The sequence below is a fragment of the Sander vitreus genome, chromosome 12, assembly GCF_031162955.1.
Source record: "Sander vitreus isolate 19-12246 chromosome 12, sanVit1, whole genome shotgun sequence".
NCBI lineage: Eukaryota > Metazoa > Chordata > Actinopteri > Perciformes > Percidae > Sander > Sander vitreus.
The window spans coordinates 13,852,239-13,876,191 of record NC_135866.1 but is presented as its reverse complement, the minus strand read 5'-3'; the positions used below and the strand labels follow the sequence as shown (position 1 = coordinate 13,876,191).

Here is a 23,953-nt window from a genome sequence, read left to right as displayed (position 1 = left end):
TTGTTGTTTTAATAAAGAAGTCAGGCAATAATTGGCCTTTTTTCATCGTTCTGTGACAAACTGTGATCTGATTTGATGCTGCACACGGCATGAGTCTGCGAACAGTGAAAGTGAAAGTTGGTTACCTCGCTGAGAAGTTAGGAGTGCAGCCATCGCCTGCAGCTCTTCATCTAACAGCTTACTGTGGCGTCTCTTTCTTGTTCCATTACTCCCTGCCAAGCGACAACTTTCGGGCCTGAAAAGTGAAGCCAATGCGGAAGTGCTTTTAACTTGTATTTTATCAAATTTCCAGCAGGGGGTTACTCCACTGGTCGCATAAAGAAGTTAGATTGGACAGAACTCTATGGGAAAATGACCCTTCTTTTCACTTGAATTATTACAGTATTATTACATTACTGAGTAAACATATTCCTATCTCAATCGCTAGTTTCAAGTCTTCTTCAATACAGCATGATCGTCATTTTGTAAATTATGGTCATTGGTTACACTTTACTTAAAGGTATTTACATAAGAGTGACATGACACTGTCATGAACGTGTCATAAACGTTTATAAACAAGTCATAAACGTTTATGACATAACGCTTCTTTTAGTATCATTTGGTTTTTGTCATGACAAGTTATGGTTAGAGTTAGGGTTAGGGTTCATGTGTCATGACAGTGTCATGTGTTCATGACAGTGTCATGTCACTCCTATGTAGATACCTTCAAGTAAAGTGTTATCCATTTATTTTTGAAAACGACAATAAAGCAGGGGATGCTTTAGGGCGTGGCTTAACGCCAACCTGTTAATCAGGAAAGCGTATCTATGGCACTGTGTTCATTAAAATAGCAGTGAACTTGTTTGCGTGGTTTTGTTTTCAAACCTTAAGCCTCTTACAATGTGTTTTCAGTTCATGACAATTAATTGGAACATTTTGGGTGCCTACAAATATCTTGTTTAGCATTCGGTAGCACCTGGCCAACCAAAGCTAGCTAGCTGGCGCTAGCTGGTAGTTTAAGGAAAAGTCTGTCAATTTTCAACCAGGCTCAACACTCAGCAGTAGCAAAACTGGCAAACACAATACAACAGCCTCAGCTGAATAGCATTGCCATTACAAAGCATGCAGGTATCATTAGGAGGGAGCCCTTTAGAAAACACAGACAGAAATATACCTAGTTTTTAAGCAAAACACTGAGAAACTGAAAAAAATGAAATGGTGTTACGAGTTTTTTGCGCTTGTTCCTGCATCCTGCAGAAAACAAATGTCTGCTGTCTACTGTTAAACACAGTGGTGGGTCCAGAATAGCATTGGCAGCCATCTCATGGGACTCATTAGGACTGACGATTTCTCCACACCGTTGTGTAATAGCTAAGGTGTATGAGACAATTTTACTAATTTTACTGTAGCTGTAGCAGAACCACATTTCACAGTGGTTTCATGAATTAAATTAAAATAAAAAAAAAGTGTGGAGCTGATCTCCACTTCCTGCAGCTCTCAAACAAGCAGGGACTTCTTCAATAAAATTACACACTTCTTGTAGAGACTAAAGTCACCTAGGCTACTCGTTAGCATCTTGATATTTATATGTCAATAGGTTTTCTTTCACTATAGCTCTTCCACATTGATCTTTAGGGTTCCCTTTCTTTTAAAGGCATACTTAATCATTTTTATTTACTATCTTAATGTGGTTGTTATGTATTGTGTGAATGCAAAGTGGAAAGTAGGTCTTGATAATAATGTAGCATAATCATATATTGACTTCGGTGAATTCTATAGAATATTGTGATACCATTTTACAATATTGTGTTACTAAATTAACGATTCCAGACAAGTTTTAATTAAAAACTAATAAAATGAGTAGTGGACATTTTTGTTTTACATGTGTATATGTTATGTTGATGCATAATATTTTAAAAGTTAATTGACTTTAACAAACATTTGCTCATTTTATGGCTGCAGCTCACGATTGTTTTCATTATTAGTTAATTTGCAGTTATTTTCTCGATTTACAGCTCTGTAAATTGTTAAAACATAGTCACAAATGATCATCACAATTACCCAGGATCCAATGTGACGTCTTCAAATAGCTTGTCAGTCCATATCCAACAATATACAGTTGACAATATGAAACAGAGAAAAATAAACAAACTTTAACGATTAATTCATCATCGAAGTAGTTGCAGATCAATGCTCTGTTGATTGACTAATTAAATCTAATTGATTCAGCTCTAGATTATTATTATTTATTATTTTAAATCATCTTGCACTGGTATGCCAGGTAATATGCAAAATATCTTAACTCTATGACGGTTATAATTCGATGTTATTGAAAAAGAGCTTAATTCAATGGTATGGTCATTTTAGAGGCTGTTGTGTGATTGTTGGATTGTGAATGTGTTTTCATGTCAACAACATATTTGTATTAATATTGTGATATTGATTTCAGCCCTTGTATGTAGTGATTTGTGCGTTACAACTTCACACAACAAACTTACGCTTACTTTATCTCACAAATTGTCCCTTGATGATTTTGTATACGAGCGTAACACTCAAGCAACAATTCAATATTGTCACCATGTTTCTGAGTGCACATTACAGTCCTGAACGAATGCACGTCAGGCACGAGTAAATAGAGACCACACAAACTGTCCACATTTAGAATGCAGCCCATGTGCTGACCATGTATAGGCAATGCAAAGCAGACTGGATCAGGGACAAAAATGTGCTATACGTTGGACAAAACCTTAAACTTTTCAATGAATCAACTCGAGGAAGGTGATAAAACCAGGGTGTCAGTGTACGTGAAGCGAGCCATGAAGTTGTCATCGTGGAAAAACAGTCACAGCATTGAATTCTTTCCAGCTGAAAGAAACCATATAACTTTTAATAGCTTCTAAATCAATAAGATGCACTGAGTGTAAAGTAAGAGAGTAACTATAAAAGTGTAAATCAGAATGTCAGGAGGGCCGCAGCAGTTTGTTTATGTAATGCAAAATGTCTGATTAACAGTAATGTTCTTTTTATTAAAAAGAAAGTCTCCCTATATAACACAAGACATTAACTTAACAGCTGTGTGGCAGAATGTGGGAATGGAGGTGCTTCTACTACTGACAGATCTGAGTTAATTGTATTAGGTGAATTTTCTACAAAAAATAACTTGAGTCAAAACAATAGAAATTGTCTTATTTGTGTTCAGCAACGAGTGACACTCTCTGTTTGTTGGAGCTTGTACCTGCAGCCTAAGAGGAGGAGTGCAGCTGCACAGCAAACTCCTTTGCAGTTCTTTTGGGTAAGAAACAATCAACAGTATATTTCCATTTAGCCCACAGTCAATATTCTTAAAAAAATGACAGTGAGAATGTGATGGGGCTGCAACTAACAATCATTTTCATCATCCGATTCATCTGCATATTATGTTCTCGAGTTAATTGAATAAATACTTGGCCTATACAAGATCAGAAAATAATGAAAAACCACATTAACTCACTTAGGTCGAATGTGAGTCCTCAGTCCACAACCCAAAGATATTCAGTTTGTTAAATTGATCATAATCTGATTAATTATCAAAATAATTGCAGATTAATTTCCTGTCGACCGACTAATCGATGAGTCGGCAAAAAGTTTCAGCTCTGTGAATGAGGTCCCTATCAGCAAAAACTAAATGTGATTTTCAGTGGTGTTTGACAATGTGGGGATTGGCTTTCCGACCGGAGGGATTTTTGCAGTTCTTAGAACTAAACGTTCCTAGAACACTTTTTTCGTCGTGTGCCGACAGGAGAAATTTGGGGATTTTTAAGTTCCTCTGGCCTCAGTAGCGTACTTTTTCAGCTCCTACTTCAGAGCAGGGTCTTTTCCCTTTTCCCTTTTCCTAGGTGTACTTGATTGGTCGAACTTATAAGTCACGCCCACTGCCAACTCAGAAACTTGCAGACAGAGCAACAACCAACAACGGGACATTTTTAAAAATGTTCACCATCTTATTCATCATTAAATTCACTTCTGACAACGTTTTAGGCGAGAAATTAACTGTTTAGATTTCGAATATAGGCAAAAATTGACAATTTGCTTCAAAGTTTTCGGAGTTCAGAAGCTCCATCAAGTGAGGCGACAGCCAGCAAGCGCCTGCCCCGGCCTCTAGCTCGTCGCTCGGCCAGTCATGCTCAGACACCTCGCGGTAAGCTGGAGGTCTCTCAGACCGCTCTCGTAAATAAGAGGCTTTTATTTCGCCGTTGACGATTCGTTTGTTTAAATATCACAACACATGTCCATCATAAGATTAACGGGAACCTGTGGTTAACTGTCTTTTCGGAGTTAAACTCCACAAGCGTGTCCTGTGGCTCACCGGCCGTCACACACACACACACACACACACACATCCACAGCGCAGCAGGCAGAGGCGGGGTCTGTTCCGAGTATAATAAAGCCCCGTCTGTGTTGAGCAAAACATTACGTGAATTACTACGAGAATGGACGTGCATTTAATATAGGAAAAGTGCACAAGTATTAGCATCATTTGTTGTTGTTGTATGTGGCGCTAAGGTGATGATGCTATAAAGACCGTTGCCGTTCTTGCATCACTCCCTTACCCCTCCTACCAGTCCATATGGCCACTTGGCCAGTGGGAATGCAAACGGAAAAAAAGATTTTGGGGGAGAGTAGTTCTTAGAACTGCTTAGAAGTGTACTTTTCCTCTAAAAAGTACAAGTACTATCCGGTCGGAAAGCACCTATTGTACCACTTTGTTCTAAACCCCATTTGGATGGGATTAGTTGTATGGGGGGGAGGAGGTGAAATGTAATCGAAACTGGAAGCATGTCTGTAAATTTTGGTCCCATCTGAATCTTGCCATGTCAGTAACTTGTGCGGATTAAGGCTAATCTGGGACCACCCAAATAACCTCTGATAAAGCCCCAGCTAGTCCCATCCGAAATCACAACTCTGAGATAATTTGCAAATAATGTGTCATTTCTTGTGGGAGGTGGGAGGGACTCTGCACACTCACGTCTGGCCTTAACCCCAAACTGACATCACTCTGGTCCAGATGCAACCTTTCGTCTCCTTTTTCTGTTTTGTCATTGTTTAAACAAGTTTGCTGTCAGTTGCGGAAATTATGTTTGATCATTATGATACATCTTTGTTGCGATGGCAGCCCATGAATGGAGACTGATGAAACACATTTGTCCTCGCCTGCGTGTTTTCATTAACATTAACACGTAATGTATTAGCAGTTACTTTATGTACATTTTGCTGAAAATTAATCCAGTCTGAATAGGGCTACAGTGTGTAAACATTAAGCATGGTGTCAGTGCATTTCCCCCCAATAAGGTGTGAACATCAACACATCACCTGCTGGAAACGTGTTGAAGTAGTGAATTAATTTGTTGTGAGTTTAGGTTCGGGGTGATGCTGCTGGGCCACTCATGGTTTCTCTTATAAAAATGTGTTTTTGACATTTGAGAGAGCTGGAGGTATGCAGTGGGTGTGTGAATGTGTTTGTGTGGAGAGTGCTAGAATCATGTGTGGAGGAGGCGAGAAGTGAGGCTGTCAGTGCATTTATAAAGAGACTGATTGATTGAAGAAGAGAAACGTCTCTTTTCCATATCAGTGTTGAGCTGCTCTCTGCTCCTCTCCGGTGACCCTACTGCTTAACCAACTGCTCTGAGGTCAGCCATGTAATTTCAATGCCAAGCCGGATTGGCTAATGAGCTCGGAGTATTAACCTGTGGCCAACTATTGGAGATTGAAACAGACATTTTAGTCATTTTCACCCCACACATTTTCAAATTTGTACTTCATTGTACGTCTTATATATATATATATATATATATATATATATATATATATATATATATATATATATATATAAACTATTTTGATAATCATTTAAGTACTTTTTGAAGCAAAAATATCATTAAATCACTGGTTCCAATTTCTCAAGTGTGAATATTATCTTCAATAATACGTATATATTTTAGGCTTTTGGATGATTTGAAGACATCACGTTGGAAAAAGTCATAGACAAAGCAATTATACAAATAAACAACAGTTAAAATGATAATGAAAATAATAGTAAGTTGCCGCCCATAAGTCAATATTGCTTTTAATGGATGAAGTAGACAGAGATAATAATAGTAGTGAGTTTCATTATTCAGTTGACAGGGGATTTCAACTACAAACCTTGACAGAAACAGCCAATTTGTGCCTTTTTTCAAGTGCCTGTTCCTCCGCACGGCTCCTTTTTGAAGACTGTAACACCCCATCCTCTCTTCATTTGGCTTGACACTAACCTGGTTGTTCATTCTGGGTCTTCTTTGTTCTCCTCACTTTACTAAGCTTCTTTGCTCACCCCTCTCTGTTTCACCATGTCCATCTGCCCGCTGGCACTCTATCTTATCTACTGCCTCAATCATTTGGCCAAGAGCTGCTGAACACACCAACTGTTTTGCTCTCTCTTTCAATAAAATAGTGAAGCATTGCACCTTTTAGGGGTTTTCTGTTTGGGCTTTTTGAGCTGCACTCAAGAACATTTTCTCTTTTCAGAGGTCTTCGTTTAATGTAGAGCCATTTATTCTGAAAACAAAGAAGACATAAAAGCTGCAATTAGAGTTTTGCATATTTAAATGTTACAGCAAGTCATTCTGACCCATACCTAAACAGAAGATGTAAGAAGTTCTGTGATCTATTAACCATCTTATAAATATCTGTTGACACAAATTATTTATAGGCACTGAATCAGGCTATAATTAAGAAGGAAAAAGTAGCACACACCGGCTCATAGGAAGTAATCCAAAGCCACATTTCCCTAAAAATAAAACTAGAGCTGAATTGATTAGCCAATTAATCAATTAGTCAGTTGTAAGAAAAATAACTGATAATCGTTCCTGTCTGTTTTTAAAAAAAAAAATTTATAATACATTAAATATATATTTTGGACTGTTTGTCGGACAAAACAACAGGTTTGAAGATGTCACCTTGGACTCTGGGAAAGTTTTTCACAGTTTTTGTACATTTTAATCCAAACAACTAATTGAGAAAATAATCTGTTGATTAACCAATAATGAAAATATTTTGTTAGTTGCAGCCCCAAAGCAAACCATGCAACAAAAACTGTACATCAAAATGCAGCAAAGCAACATCATTTCTTATGACATCTCTAATCATGTCTTTTTGTGTTGCTATGAAAAGAATCATTCAAAAAGCATGAAAAGGTTTGTTTAGGATATCCTTTTGCTCTAAGTTAATGACTTTTCTCAGTGAATCAATTGGTCCCAAAATAGTATAAAATGTCCAAATGTCAATCACAATTTTCCCAATTCCAAATGTAAATGTTCAAAGTGCTTGTTTTGTCCAGTCAACAGTTCAAAACCCATTTCTATATATATCCATTGATTCAAAACGACATTGATTATCCAAATAGTTGTTGATCGATTAAACGACTACTCATTGCAGATCTCCTGTCATCAACAAGGAAAAAAAACCGGCTTGTTTAGGATATTGTGTTGCTCATAAGAGTCAATTGGTCTATAAAATGTAATTTTGCTTAACAAAATGACTTAATTTTCTGTCGATCGTCAGTTGAGAAATCTTTATTCTTTCTTTGTGTGCTGTAAACAGTTTACAGTTTACAACCTGTTTATCGTAACGTGCGTGTCTTATCAGCTCTGTGTTGAGAAAACACTCTGCAGACTGAGCTCGGTGTCAGCCCATCTCTGTTTCTGGCAGTTAATGGCAAGTTCACTACATCTCTGGTGGAGCCAAGGAAATGACATCATGTCCCTGTAGGGGTTGAAAGCACAGTCCTGACAGGACTGTCATGACAGGACTGTCATGACAAAAGAGTTCCTTGGGAACATCAGGGTGCACCGAGGACAGAAAAAAAAAAGGGTCTGGAGGCTGTATTTTCTTAGTTCCTGTAGTTCCCGTGTCCCACTTCTAACCCATCAACCATTTTCTGATGTTTGAAATTCCCCTCTCACATGTGTGACTTTTTTGCCCTGAATGTACGGCATGGGGGCGGGGCAGAAAGTTCCCCAAATTAGCAGTTATTCAAAGAGTGGAAGAATAATCATTGTGTTGGCAAGTTCCAGCTCAACATCTCTATTTCACTTGTAGGTTTTCAGCTTACACTTGGACTTGCGCATTAGTTTTGTTTCAGCCTTATTTGATATGTATGTATGCGCTCTTTATTTCTCTCTTCTCGGCGTTGACAATTGAAAATAAATTAACATTCCTGGGCTTTATTTTTGTCTTTTCTAAGCCTGTGGAGAAAACTTGGAGGCACACCCAGGAGGTCAGGCCATACTCACAGGCTGTCAATCCTCCGCGGTGACCCTACCGCCCCCTTTTTTCTCCCCCTTCCATTCTTCTCCTCCTCTGCTCTCCTTCTCCCATCCATTTAGTCCCTCCCGGCTTAGAAACTCCCAAACTCCCCCCTTCTCTCACTCGCTCTTTCACTGGACGCCTCTCCAGCTTGAGTGAGGCAGACACAAGCTTTGTCAAAGGAGACTCACATTCATTCAGCCGGCTGTTGCATACAGCCTTGTATTTCATGTGAAGACATGTGGGCTGTCTCCTTCTATCCATTTATTTTAATTATGTTTTAATTGCTTTCCGTCCTCTTTTTAAATGCTTGCTTATTATTTCTATCAGGCTGATGTGAAAAATTGGCTGTGGACTGTGATTCTCTCCATTATCTTAACTGATGATAGATTTCTCTCCTTGGGTTTCCACTGTGTATGTATGGCACACAAAAGAAAAACAGATGTCGTGAATGTTTGCGTATCATTTTTCATTTCATTGGTGGTTTTCCTGTGGTCTTGTTTCCAGAAAGACATACTGTTAATAAAGAGAGAAAACCTGAGGGAATATATACTTGTATTAGCAAGAGGAGCTGAAGGCGCAGATGAAAATGAATAACTTTTATTAAGTCAGTGGTCTTCTGGTGTATATTAAATGTTTGAACTCATTAGATTTAGTGTAGGTGGTGACAGTTAGTCATAACTGTGTACCTTTTTTTTTTTTCAACAAATCTGCCTCAGTGGAGCATAATGATCATTATGCGAAGATCGCTGGCCGAGAAACAAGTAACCTCAATTCCCAGGCTTGGGGTGGGGGGTGGATAGTAGATAATTCCTCAGCACAATATCGGAGGGGTTAACGATGCCTCACTTACCTCTTAAAATCATTTTCTGCTTGAGAACATCTCAGCCCCCCACAGCCATCAGCCCCCTATCCCCTGATGTGAAATCATGATACGTCTGTCAGTGCTTGTGTAAAGCATCTTAATGTTAGTCGCCTAATCCTTTTATCTCAAGTCCGGACTGGTTCAGTGTAGAAATCCCACCAAACAAAACAGTGTTTTTAGGAAGATGAGCATGGCTGTGTCCTCCACCAGCTTAAGGGAGAAAGGAGACATGTTACTCAGCGGGGCAACGGCTGATCAGGAGAAAGAATCCCCGGGGTGGTGAGGGCAAGTCTGCATCTGCACGGCCTGGCAGGCTCTCGCCCCCTGGTGTCTGGAGGGGCTGAGTGGCTCAGCAGGCCCAGCAGGCCAGAATGGCAGGGGGATGTCCCCCCAACAGTTTCCAATCTCCTCCTGTCAACCACCATTATGGTTACCCCATGGCCCCAGGCCTAATATTTGCAGAAGATTAATGGCTAAGGAAGAAGTCATGTGTATCTCTGGAGATTTTGTGCTCTGTCCAATATTAAACTGGTGGCAGGCTTGTTAGAAGGCTTGAGAGTGTGAGTAGCCTCAGTAGACGTGGTACGAGACTTCCCACACAGAAGAGCTTGCGTCCTCCAATTCGGTCTTATCTGATCTGCTACGGCGCCACTGGCAGATAAACAACTGGAAGACAAATATAACCACAATTCCTATAAAAACCACCAAGTTGTACTGATAAATTATAAGTTAGGTGTATGTGTGTTTCCTTGGCACAGACTGTGCTGCACAACTGCTCGGCCAGGGTGACCGCAAATGAAAATAAACAATCTCAGCCTGCTAGGTGCAGATCCAGTGAGCCTTTTTTTCAGCTATTATCCTCCGACCAGGCGTCAGTGATCTATAGAATGAATCCCAAAGTGACTTAAATTATTACTCAGTATGCTAATGTGAAAGCTTCCCATGTTTTGTGGGTTCTCATGTTGCCAAAAATATCCAAGCGCATTAGTGGGGCTCGGAGACCGATCAGAGCAGACTGCTGTGCTGCTCAAATTTAGGTTCATTATAAAATAATCAGGGTAGTTGACAAGTGGCTCTAGAGGAGCGGCATTCAAAGACGGGAAACATTCACTCTCCTCTGCATAGCGACGGCTACCAAGTGACGGATCCTGTTTACAATTTGTATCTGTGTGTGTGTGTGTGTGTGTGTGTGCGTGCGTGCATTGGGGAAATGCTGGATGGTAAGCACATGGGACTAAACAAGATACAATATATTGGTGTGTGTGTGTGTTTACGTGTAAGTGTGTGGATGCTGTCTCTGCATGTGTGTCCACGTCTTCAGAAGTGCGCATGTCATTGGAATGATGTTTGTGCGTGTGTGCGTGTGTGCGTGTGTGTGTGTGTGTGTGTGTGTGTGTGTGTGTGTGTTGTGTATATGTGGCATTTCGCATGACACAACACATCCCTCCTCGGTGTTTGACTTTGGTAAGCAGCTTATCTGTCTGGTGTGTTAGTCCGTCTCAGGCTCTAACCTTTTGCTGCCTTTGCAGACAAAGGGCTGTTTTTGCCACCCCTTGATAAGGAGGGAGACAAAAGTCGCTCTCAAAGCAGCTGTGTCTCTAATGGCGTCCTGTGTGAATGTGTTGCTAGAGCGACAAGCTTTCTCCTGCGGGATCCAGGAGTAAATGGGGAAGGTGGAACAGGGAAGATTGGGAGAATGAGGCAGTGTGAACATTGTATTGTAACACGTTGCAAAGTGCCGAGAACCAGGCACCCTGTCTGGTTTGTTTTAATGTCAAACATTTGTGAAGAAAGTTTTAATATTTCTGTGAAGCTTTTGTTTTTTATATCAAACAGCAGTCAGGAATTTTGTTGTCACGGTGGTTAGATTCGTGACTACATTTAATTTGTGTAGAATGCAGTTAAAAAATGGCACACCTGAGGCTGTAATGATACTAACGATAACCTTCTATTTCCTCAGTTTTCATGCTCTTTCCGCTCCCTTTTTTCCAGATAAGAAGATGACCTGTGATGCTTCTCCGAGAACTACTGATCGTTGACATCGCTCCAGATTTCCACTCTCCCACTGCAACGCACTAAAACACTATTATTAGCCAAAAGGCTCCCTGGATTGTCTGCATACAGCGCACAATGGCCTCTGCACTGTGGAGGTGTCCAATGTTTCGCTGCCTCTTCCTCCTTCTCTTTTGCTTTCACTGTTCACAAGGTGAGTAACCATGGAGTTGAGTGGCAGAAAGTGTTAATGTGATTCTCGTCATACTTTCAAAAAGCCACTCATTATTCAGCTTATGAATGTGTGAAATTTAATAGCACACATTCTTTAGTTCTTCTTCAGTGGTTTTACCCTTGGAGTGTGAAAAATGTGTTTCAAAGACTTTGTACTGAACTCATTGAATATCCCTGCCAACCCACGGGCACTATCTTCTAATATTCACTTCCAGAGCAACACTTAACTGTTGAGTCTGAGTGTACTTTGAGCTACTGGAGCTGCAGAGAATAGATGCATTTTATATACTTTTTTTCTGAGCAGCCAGTGTACCTGAAAGCATCAAAAGCAATGCACTTGATTCAGTGCCAGACTCCGGAACTGGGAAAGTATGTGTCAGTGTTTTTAATTGTCTGCAATGAGATCCCAAGGCTCTTTTTTGGTTCCTTCCTTCACTTTTGATGAGTACATTTGGCTGTAATTACAAGTATTGTCACAAAACACTCCCGTCTGTTACATGCCCATCAAAACCACTGATGTTGGTATGTCTGCTTAATGATAATCATTACATTTTTTCCCCCATTCAGTCTCATTGTGCTGGGAAACAAAGTAACCCAAAATCACATGCTTGTGTGCCAAGCATTGATTACAGATAGATAGTTGAAGCACATTATTTTGGGGGCTTCCTTTTCAATTTGGATTTTGCCCCTTTTTCTCCCTCTTGCCGTTTCTCTTCTAGTTGTATTTTAGGTCTGGCTGTGGTGTACAGTTTGTTAACAAATATAGATTGCTATGGAGCAGGCCATCCCTGCAGTCTTTCAAGCAGAAATGCATTTTGTAGATTAGCAATTTTAGATAATATATAAAAGGCATTTGAAGAATTGCCCTCTGATGTGGCCTGGCTTAGAAACTGAGTTGAATAGTCCTGTTGGATTTCATAAAGAGGAATACTGCTTTGGTATGCAGCAAGTTCAGGTTTTGGGTTTCATTGAATGCGAGGGCTCTCAGGCCTAAGAATGCATATTATTTGCCATCCATCAATAAAGGAATGCATGTGTGTGTGGGTCCCTCTGAAAACAATATCTGATTCTATCCACATGCCACTCACCTCCAGCCTGTCCAGCCCTGAGGGCCTGCATCCCAGCGCTTATGATCTACGCTTCCATCATAGTGCCAGCACCGAAAACTCTACTTGATAATTACCTCCTGTCCCTCACCAGGAGAGAGTATAATCAGGTTATAGCTTCCACCCAAAACATTCCTCATGCTATGAAAATGCTCATTGACATAGCTGAAAAGAAAGGTATTTTTCTCTCTCCTGGTATTGACTTTCCTGGCCAGTTGGAAACATGAACACCAGTCGGGCCTCTGTTTTGGCAAACTTTATCAATTTGTGCAAAATCAAATGCGAGCAGGCATTCAGTTAAAGTTAAAATCCTTTAATCAATCTATATTATGTATCAAATAACAATGTAAAAGAGTTATAGTGAAGAACCTACAGATGGATTATCAATGAATTATCAATTACCAAGTTACCCTTGGTTTTATGGAGCTTTATAGCAAGTTTCAGCTCATTCTTTAACTGTCCCAACTGTTTTGGTTCAATCTCACCACTCTCAAAGCGTCATTTAAAGCTGGTGACACACCAAGCAGAAGGCAAAGAACTAGTGGCCACGAAGCGATGCCTCGCGCTGCCTCGCGCTGCCTCGAAATAACTCTCCATGGATACATACAACAATTCAGCGTTAACCCACCTGAATCAGACAGCGGTAGCCAGGCCCCAAGGAAGAGCCCTCAGCTCTGCAGCCAATTTTGTCCAGTGGGAACTCACGGTATTGCAACAATAAATTTCTCAGCAGCCCCATAGGCCACCATTCTAAAAGAGACGTCTCTAAAACTTTTGACAAGGCACCTCAACCTGCAAACAAGGTCGATTATGACTCTTTCTATTCTGAATTTTTAAACCATGGATTTTTTATATTTGAAAACTTCCCTCTAGCTGAAAAAAGTTATTTAAAAACCTGTGACGTCACCACAATGTAAAGTCTATGGGCTCATCGGGAACTCGCAGGTGGGGCCAGCAGGAGAAACACTACTGCGCGTATTCAGTGGGCCGTATATATACCCGGAAGCTTAAAAACCTTTTTTCCGTATGTGCCACTGCCAGGGGAGCAACTCCGGTTGAACTGAATAGGTGCTATTTTGGGATCCGGTATTCAGTTAATATAATACATCCATGGCGGTAGCATGGATTCTACAGTCCCTCTGCCTCTCTCCCAGCTGGGAGATGGCAAGCTACCTAGTCCATCTCCCGAGCTGTCATCTGCCTCTCGGCAAAGAAGTCTCTACAAAGGGACTGAGCAGACCGCTGTACCAGTTTTCAGCGAAAAAGCTCTAAAAACCACTGTCGCTGCCTGCTCAGCATAAAACAGCAGACCGACACAGTTAGAGACTAGCTGGTGAACATAGTAGAGCAACAGAAGCAGCAAAAGAGACATATATTTCCCTCAGGAGCTGATAGTGGAAAAACAGAGCTAGAAAACAGTTATTATTATTAATATAATTATTTGACTTAAATTCACCTTGTTCTGTTTGCAATGGCAGTAACTTACAGCTTTGATATGGGGTAAAGAAAGTGAGCAGTAAACAGTGATGTTGTTATCAATGAGATACAAGTAAAAACAGTAATGCTGCATTACAATCTTGCTTAGTTTTCCTGTTAAATCTTTTATGCGTGTGAAGGCAATTAGCCTGGGAAAACCCTGACGAACTTCCGGCAAATTTGAGATTTGCTCTGCAAGTCAGTCTGGCCAAGAGCCCATTCAATCCCATTTCCAATTTTTCCAAATTGAGGCACCAATTACAAACGTTGAGGCGGGCTTTACACGATGACGATAGCGCAGCGACAGCAAGCAGCTTTTTGTTTACATTCAACATGACGGCCACCGAAGCGCAGCAACCCATTGATGCCTCTGTCGCTGCTACGTCACCTGGATCGTTGGTCTGATTGGTCGAAAGACTATCCAATTGCGCCCAGAGACATTTGAGCGGCATCTTTGGAAATGCACTGTGAATGAAGCTTGCCCAGACCCACTCTCAGTTACAACTGAGAAGGGTCTGGTGTCAACCAGGCTAGAAGGCAATTTGAATCCAGAACGAATGTCGGAAATGGGGTTGGATGGCATGAAAATACTATCTAACTTTAAAGAATGTCAAATCTTAGTCCTTTTAATATTTTTGATTGGGTATAATGGTGCAGGGAAAACATCACAAGGACACTTCTAAATTCTCCGTATATGCTATTTCTTGTTCTCAATATTTGCACTCCATTTCTTCTTCATCCATGTGCTGTTATATAACAGGTATATAAAATGATGCTCCTGCTAGAGTAAACTAGGTCATGCAGGTATCAGATTTGTTTTAGATGTTTCAGACCGCCCAGTCTGCAGATATGAAAGAAGACGACCAGATTCAAAGGAAGCAGCCACAAAGGTGGGTCAAGTGCACAGGCATATACCTGCTGTGACTGAATGAGAGCTGTTATCTGAGTCTTTAAAGTAAAGAAAGCCAGATTTAGTGGGATTATGTCGTAAAGTCTACTGTCAACACTTTTAGTTGGCTGTTGTGTTTAAATGCCAAAGAGAGAGCAGACACTTTGGTCTTCATATCTAAATATTACACAAAAGGAAAATGTAAAAGATGAAATGGTTAGTCTCATATCTGCACAGACTGGGAACAGAGTGAAGAGGCAGTGTTTGTTTAGGTCCGAGAAAGTGTTCCAGCATGGGCAGAGTGGGCAAATGACGGACATTGATATGCAGTTTTTTGAATAATCAAGTCAGAAGAAACAGAATCATGTATACGGAAAAACGCAAAAAGGAGCAATAGATTCCCTTAAAAAAACATTTTCTGCTCTTGTTTTTTTCTTCTTTTAGTTGTGAGCCCCCCACTGTTCTGGATAACACACTGCACATTTCTCTCTAAGGGAGATTGTGAAATATTCCTTGGTTGAACATACCAGCATGCTTGTGTTTCTCCCCAAAAGGTTGTAAAGGTTAACAATACGTCTCAGCACAACATTTGTCTCAAGCAGTGCCATACATTGTGCTGATGGAGGACCCTCCCTCGTGCCTCACTGGCATTTCCAGTCCTGGGGTTAACTGAATGGGGAAGCTATTGTGCGCTAACTCTTCTCTGGCCCCTGGCCATACACATCCAGTCTGTCATCCATTGATACGCATGGCTTGCCATTTTATAATTCATATTGAATGCTGCGGATCTATGGCAGGGCGATCATGAATTATCAGCTAAACCATGGAAGATTCACAGATGACTGGTCAATCTATGTGTTAAGAACAAGCACAGAAGAAGAAAAAAAATCTGATACTATATTAGTCTTGTATGAAAATTGCCAACTGGAAGTATGTCAAGAAATAAGGCAGGGGTTCATCGTAGGGATTGAATGGATTTTCTTGCCACATGGAGACAGATAAATCATCACATTTGTTATTTTTATCTTCATTTCTAATACAGTTTTGTTGGCCTTTTGCCATTATCCCTACAGTATGCAGCTTTTCAGTTTCTGTACTGAGCACCAGATATATTTTTGCATAGCATTGCACAACAATATGCTGGTTTAATAATAACTGAGGACCTGGAAAGTTTTGAATCATGTGAGAACATGGAATTGAAATGAGCCAGAGTCACATGGATCTCCAGGATCAGTATTTCACTCAGAGGAAATGAAATACAATATCACCCTTGATGGGGTCATCCTAGATTTATTGCAACAGCGATTTCCTGAGTGCGTTTTTGGTAAAGTAAAAGCAGCAAGAAATGTTTCCATCCAATATGCGAATGTAGGAGCAAAGCTCTTTTCCCTTTAGGAGAAAAGCTTGTGCTTTATTGTGTGCTAGGACATGGTTGTTGCTATGTAGCCAGCTGATGAACAAACACTTAATTTAATGGGCGAGGAGCAACAGTTTTCTGACAGTTTGATTTCATTAGTTAAGCATGTTTTAAATCTCTCATGCTTGGAGCACCTCGGAGCCATTCAATTCACACCCCTTATGGTAACAAATTGTATAAACATTGGAGCAGATGCCTACCTCACTCTTTCCTTTCGTGAATGATGTCCGCACTTGTTTTTTTTTTCTTCTCCAGGCAGCCTAATTCAAATAATAGATGAGTCCCGCTTACAACCACAAAGTAGTTTGCTTCAGGATCTAAACTTTTGGATTTGCTCGGTGTAAGTCTGCTTCACAGGAGGGTTCAGCTGTCATAACAAAGTAATGTATTTAATCTTGAGTGGAAGCAGAAGGGTTTCAAATAAAATCAAGTCTACACTATAGAAAGCTGTAGAGTTCCTTGTGTGTGGGGAGGCGTTTGCCAACCATATAAATCAGGATCGGAACAGAGACAAAAGTATTTACGGAGGCAACGAGAACCTGTCGGATTTCAGTGTGCTTCAGTGTTCACTCAATACTTTTAAAAAGCTTGGAGGCATGTCAGAACTAATATAATTTGAACAAAAAGCACAAGAGCTAAACAAACATGTAAAAGCAAAAAGACATATAACATTTAACACCAAAGGGATATATTGCTAAGGCAATCAAAGCAGATTGTTGCTCTAAATAAATACCAGTGGCAGCAAATTTTCTGTTTTAGCACAGCCTCTCCAGCTGTTTTTTTCTCTAAACGTGATATACATTTGCGAGCATTTATTTGTTAGAGACAGCTTGATTTTGGAGAGACAGCGTGTGTGTAAAAGAAGACGAAGGCCATTTGAACAAAAAGCTCCTTGCTGTTGCAAAAAGAAAAAGAGAGCAAAGCCTCAATTATATTTACTTGGTGTGAAAATCGTTTGAAAATGATGCATTTGTCTCTACCTGTCCTCCTCCTCGCTCCGTATCAGAAATGTCACAACAGCTCAGGTCTCACATTTTTGATTCTGCTGGTTATAAGTTACACAGTAAAGGCTGGTGGTAACACTAATGTCGACAGCGGAGAAAGGATGGCAATCAATTAAAGACATTCTGTGACGTGTGTGTGTGTGTGTGTGTGTGTGTGTGTGTGTGTGTGTGTGTGTGTGTTTGTGTGTTTTAGTGTGCGCACCGTGTTTCCGAGAGGGAGAAAAATGTACAGAAAGGGACTGGTGTGTAAATATAAGATGAAACTTTTTCCACTTTGGTTCATCTACCAATGGTTTCTCTTTCATTCCACTCACTTTTGCATGGCATATGGTCATGTATGATTCAAACCAGTGTAATACTGTGTGTTGGGTCTCGCTCTTTGTGTCTGCCGGCTAGCTCTTACTACAGGCCATGAATGCAGCTCTGTTGCTTTCACTGTATTAGTAATCTCCTCAGGCTGAGAGGCTGTGCCATAGAGCATGACCACACATTTTTTGTCCAGGAATTAAATGTCACCTAAGGGTGGGTCACCTGCAAACAAAAGGCCACCAGCCGATTTGCAGGTCTAAACAGTCAAAGATAAGGAAGCCCTCTCCTGCCGTGCAGGAAATTGAATAAGTACGCAGCAAAAAAATAGTCTGAGAAACAGCAAAGCACAAAGAACGTTTTTGTTTGCCTTGCTCTATCGGTATTGACCCCCCTCTTGTAGCATATATATCCCCATTGAGTGCACAAGGCACAATGGCCTCATCAAAGATGAGGGGCAGGAAACTGTCTGTCATCAAGATCTCCCCATCTGTGCATCTCTTATCAGTGCCCCTGTTTTCAGCTCGCATTGACCGGAATGCTGGTGGAAGGGAATGGGGCAAGGTCATCACGCTCAAGCCAATCAAAGTGGTCAGTGTTCCAGAGATAGCAGCGGGTTATTGCCAAGGAATGTGCCTGGATGTTTTTTTTTTCATTGACTTTCCTGGTAAATCTCCAAGAGACTCCAAACAGAGCTGTATAAAATCCCAGAAAGGCCTTGCCTGTTGCACCGTATGCAGGGTTGCATGTGTTGTATTCATACACAGTGTGCTGGCAATGTTTTTGTATGAGTATTGTATGAGTGGTAGAGTGTCAACGGACTCTCAACGCTCCGACCTAAAAATCAAGGTTCACGTGCAGAGTGGAGACGGCTATCTGTAGGCTACTTTTTGTTAGCCTTGCTAGCTTGGCTACTATGGTACAGGAAGGTAAACATGTGACAAAGCGCATACCAACTGTGCTTAATTTCTTTTGTAAAAGTTTGTACAGCAAAGATAAAAACACAAATCGTTGTTTAAATTCTTTTACCTCTGTTGAGTTTTGACAAATTGTGATGTGAACAATGCAAACACATGTATGGTTACAATAGAAACAAACTTTTTAGCAAGGCAACCCCCTCCAATACCAATTTCTTAATTAATAATAATTCTTTAATCATAATTAATATTCATACAAACATTATGCCCTTATGACTTATTATTATTTTAATTTTTTATTGTATTATTTATATTTGTATGATCACTGCCTGAGAACCAAGGATTTCATTGGTATGACTTCACTTTCACTGTAATTGTTTTGCACATGACAATAAAGCTTCAACTTGAACTTGAACTACTTGATCAGATTTTGAAAACCACATTGAAGGATGCCTTCAAAATAAATTATTTTCCACTTTCAGCATTACAGTCCTATTATCATATTATTTCTCAAATTGTTTAATGTGTGGGTTGCTGTCCCCCAACAAAAAAGATTCCTCTGTTCCGAAGGACAAAGAGGTGACAGCTCAATGCCACTGAAGTAAATAGACAAACGTCATTTTCAATAATCTATTCCTACTAAAATGTTTTTACTTCAACCTTTATTCAGTGAAAGTCACAACACAAATCATCAAACCCACAGCCTGCTAGTTGTAATGCTAGCTAAGCTGCCATCTGTCCCTCGCCTTGCAGTTTTCCCTGGACGCATATATCGGCTCTATTTTCTTTGAAACTGGAGTGCAAGCGCAAATGGCTTTGACCAACAAATTTTTGAATTTTGTTGACCAGAAGTCCAGTCCTGGTACAGCGTAGGCAGTCTAGAAAAAGGGGCTACAGGAGGATAAATATTGTTAGCAGGAGCTTAGGATGTGTCCTAAAGCCATTTCTGATAGGGATCATCCATTAATCTAAGCCAGCACAGATGCTGTCTTAATAACATTAAAAAAAAGCTGAATTAGTATGTGCAATTAAATGTGCAGATGAAAAACGTATGTTAAAATTAAGGAGGCAAAACAAAACAAAAAGTTTTTTTTGTCTGTGCACCAACTAAAGCCACGCAAAGATCTTGTGTCGGGATGAAACACAGAAACACAATTTAATGCCAGAACAAATACCAGAATTGCACTGCGCCACTTCATCCGCATAAACACAGCACCAACTACGCCACTTCATCTTCGGCACAAGTGGGTTTATTTGGAGACACAAAAGCACCAAAATGGACTTGTGCCCAGTGAAAGTGATAGCACCATGCGTTAAAGGCTACTTCAGGCTCTGCATAAAGATAAAGACTGTCTCCTATCAGAATTGTCTGTTCATTATCGTCTTGAGGCCCTGATCTCTGTTCCTAGTCATCCTTGTAGTCTGTGGCTCATTATTCATGTAATCCGTGTTCCAGTTGCAGCTTCTCCTGACACCCTGTCTATGTGATGTACTGAGTAAGCCTCCTGGGCTCGCTCTGTACAGGCAGGGTTGGGTGGAGGAGGGTTGATTAGGAGGGTGAAATGGGGAGACTCTGCCCCAGCAAACAAGAACAGAGACACAAGCATGTGATGGAGCCAAACCCACATCCTCCTCCTTTTCTTTCCCAACTTCATCCTCCCTTTTTTAACTCTCCATCCGCACCCTGAGGGAGGCACCTGACTTATTCTGAGACGTTTTCTTGAGCGGAAAATCCAGTGGGGGTTTAAGTGCAGGGGTAAAATATGGGCTTTAAGGGGAGTTAAGCATCACTCAGGGTAGATCAAACCTGTGAAACTATAGCCCTGCTGCACAGAAGAGGTATAGCCCTGCTGCACAGAAGAGGTGTGTTAGAGTCTAACAGACCTCTTTCTGCGTGTTTCATCAACTTCCCTGCAAAAAGAGATGCAACAATATGTTAGATATTGAACAAGCAATGAACTAATTCTGTCAAAATGGATCTCCCCCAAGAGCATATAGGTTTTTCATCTTCCAAGTAGAATTTTTTTTTCTCTAAAATGTTTAGCCTTTGTGACAGTTATTTGTATCTTTATGAAAGGGCTTTTTTCTCAGTAGACTATGCAAGGTGTCGAATTATACTTTGCTTTAATCCGAGTGATGTGTCCATGGACCCGAACAAAAGAAGACGTTACATCTGGTAATGTCTCTGCAACTGAATTACTCTTGTCAATGTGACTTATATTAAGCACTGACCCTCTTTACATTTAGAGGATTATATGTGTTAGTGATGTAATGATGCTTCCTTGCTGGTTTTCTTTGATGTGCGCCCACAGTGTCAGGGATCATTCAACTAATCGACAGGGGAGAAAACCTTTTTTCGATTCTTGCGGCCAAATTAAGACACAGTCACTGTGCTCTGCACTTTCTGGCTTTTTTTTTAAACTTTAGTTCTCACTCCTTTGGGAGACATTTTTCATTTGCAGTCTTCTCTGTAGCTGAGCTGGCTGTTATGTTGAACCAAAGTAATCCACCGTGTCGACTGTGTATCAGTTGGGGAAAAAATGTAAAAATTTTCTGTAAGTTGCGTAATTTCAGATGTCAAAATAGAAAAGCCTGTGCATTTCAAATATTTGTGTACATTGTGGTATGTATGTTTAAAGGACACTTCTGTTTATTTTTCAAATTGGGTCTTATTCTTGTTCTGGGTCATCACTCTCGTAATATTTTGACTAATGAGTCATGGTAACTTTACACCCGTTGTAGCGATTTAGGAAATGTGACTCCGACAAACAATATAGGCTATACTGGGGAACGAGCAGCACAAGCCTCCTAAAATAAAATTTTCAAATAATTTTAACTTTACGCTAATTATTTCAAACGCTTGTTTTTCAGTCTGGCTAAAACACAGACAGTAGCCCTGTGGATTAGCTAGTGTAGCTAGCCAAGTAGTTAGTCAAGTTAAGCTAGCTGTTTTGTTAGCCAACTAGCAATTTACCTTTTCATCTGCATTTTTTACTGATCATATCATTATGATTAGACTTTCACAGAAAGAAACAGACATTACAAAATGTCCTGAAGGTATTGCTCAGTAATGTAAAATGCAGTTAGATTTTGTTACCTTAGGACAGAGTTAGGCTAGCTGTATCCCATTTTCCGTCTTTGCGCTAATTCAGCTAACTCCCTGCTAGTTTCATATACCGCACAGACATGAGCGAGGTACCAATCTCCTCATTTAACTCTCAGCAAAAAAACTAAGCATATTACCCAAAATGTTAAAAGTATTCATTTTATATGATTTAAGTTTACTTGGAAAGCTCAAGGAGACTTGTGCAGCTACTCTAATATAAATTGTTATGCCAGAGTTGTGTTCCCTGAATCTTTACAATGAAGTTGCAAAGTTAGCATGACCCAGTAGTGGGTAATAAACACATTTATGAGCACGGTGCCATTTGCCGGGGGGATGCATGGGATTTCTCCCGTTGTGGTCTATATAATTCTATATAATTCTTTATTTTTATCCCTGATGGGGACAAAATGTATCCCCCCCTCAAAGTGATCAAAGCTACTTCACCAATAGACCATATATTATATACCTAAAATAGAAGTGTTTTAAAACGCGTGAACAGTATACAGTGCGAAAGAACTGACATTGCGGATAATTTACCTATTTAATCTGGTTCCATTAGCCTTGCTTCATGTACAGCTTTTCAGAATGTCACCAAGCACAATTAGGTATGTAATATTTAAGCGTGGAAACTATAGCTAGCTAACTGGGAAAAATGAAAAGGTTTATAGCAGCATAGCATCGTATTTTACAAGACTGTCACAAACAATCCTAGAATTGCTAGAACTGAGAATTATACCACAGGTAGTATGAAGGGCAACATCCAGCCTCAGGGGAACTCACAGTCCCAGGTGGACTCAAATGAACAAGGACGGAACAACCCAGAGTTACAGGCTAACGATTCGCATGGTGTTGGAAGGGGGATGTGATTCTTGCATGTTTTGTTTTGTATGATCACAGACCCTACTGTCCGCATGAGGAAGTTGAAGATAGGCTATTAGAGTAAAAATATTAAATCTAAGTAAAAAATTGAGGACCCTCTGTGTGTGCGTGTGTGTGTGTGTATGTTTGTCTTTCAAATATCTCGAGAACTGTTCATCCGATCTACTTCAAACTTGGCTTCCTGTAGTAGTACGTTTTCCTCTGAAGTAGAAGTACACAGTAAAGCGGGATTTATGCTTCTGCGGAAGCTCCACGCAGAGCTTTCGCTGTAGCCTACGTAAATAGCCTGAAGTTTGTACTTGTGCGTTGATCTCTTTAAGAGAATATCAGGGCCAGCATTTGTGTATGCGTGGGGATTGTGTGGACTTTAGAGGCATAGTGGGACAAACAAGTGTCTCCCCTGTGCTTTCTTACCACGGTCGGAAATCTGTAGCCGGAAAAGTTAACCCTCTCCTTGATTTCATGTTGTTTATGGAGGAGAACCAGGAAATGAGTAGGGGGAAATGCAACGCTACCAAGCCACAGCCAAGTGACGTGCAACGCTGCGACGTGTAGTTAATTTTTTTTGAGAGGTGCACGTCAGGCAATGGCGTAGGGTCTGTATCTCCACGTACCTACGTACGTACCAACGGTGTCGATTTAACGCAGAAGCATAAACTGGCCTTTAGTCAGAAATATACAGTGGGGTTGCATATTAAGTGTTTTGGGGGCCTTATGTAAGTTATTTTGGGATAAAATTGTTCTGGAGAAAGCTACAAGCAGCAATGCCACAGGCCAAGTAATCGGCCCATTCCACACATGCACTAGCAAGAATAAATGTGATTTTATATATATAAAATCACATTTATTCTTGCTAGTGTATATATATATATATATATATAATATTACTGCAAATGCAGTGAAGAAGTTCAAGTTCTGAAATTCGTGATTTATTTTCATTAATAAAAACATCTTAAAACATCCCCCCCTCTGTTTTTTTCACAAATCGCACCCGGATTATGAGAATACTGGATTTCGCTTTAATTTCTTCCAGCTCACCTAAAAGAGAAAACTTCCACTTCTGCATCTGTGGTTATAGGATCAAGCTTTGCTTCAATTGTCCCACCTGAGGAGTTTAGAGGCAGCAGCAGGGTCTATCTCACTCGCAATATGACAAATCCTTACTCTTAAACCCCTTCAATAAGACATGCGTCAAGGTGGAGCATGTGATTCTCTCCTTCCACCTACTGTTTTTTTTTTGTAAGTCAAGAAACATTCCGGAGATGAATCAGAGAAAAGGTCATGGCCATAAATACAAATGTTTTCTTTGCAATGTGAAGTGGCTCTACTGAATTCATGTATCAGGAGAAAAGAGATATGACTCAGAGCGCTTCATTTAACCTCAAATGGACTCTATCTATGTGACTCCTATATTGCCAGTTTCTATTTTAGAATACTTATATCGTAATCAAGAGTGTCTTA

At 40.3% G+C, this 23,953-nt stretch overlaps 1 protein-coding gene across 7 annotated transcripts in view; it reads left to right on the top strand.

Moving 5' to 3' along the window:
• adgrl2b.1 (adhesion G protein-coupled receptor L2b, tandem duplicate 1) overlaps positions 1-23,953 on the top strand; it is a 94,436-nt gene that overhangs the window by 18,666 nt on the left and 51,817 nt on the right. For all 7 annotated transcript variants that reach the window (XM_078263950.1, XM_078263951.1, XM_078263952.1 and 4 more), the window contains exon 2: positions 11,159-11,372. In XM_078263950.1, the coding sequence (XP_078120076.1) occupies positions 11,297-11,372 (76 nt within the window). In that variant the 5' untranslated portion in view covers positions 11,159-11,296. The remainder of the gene's footprint in view (positions 1-11,158; positions 11,373-23,953) is intronic.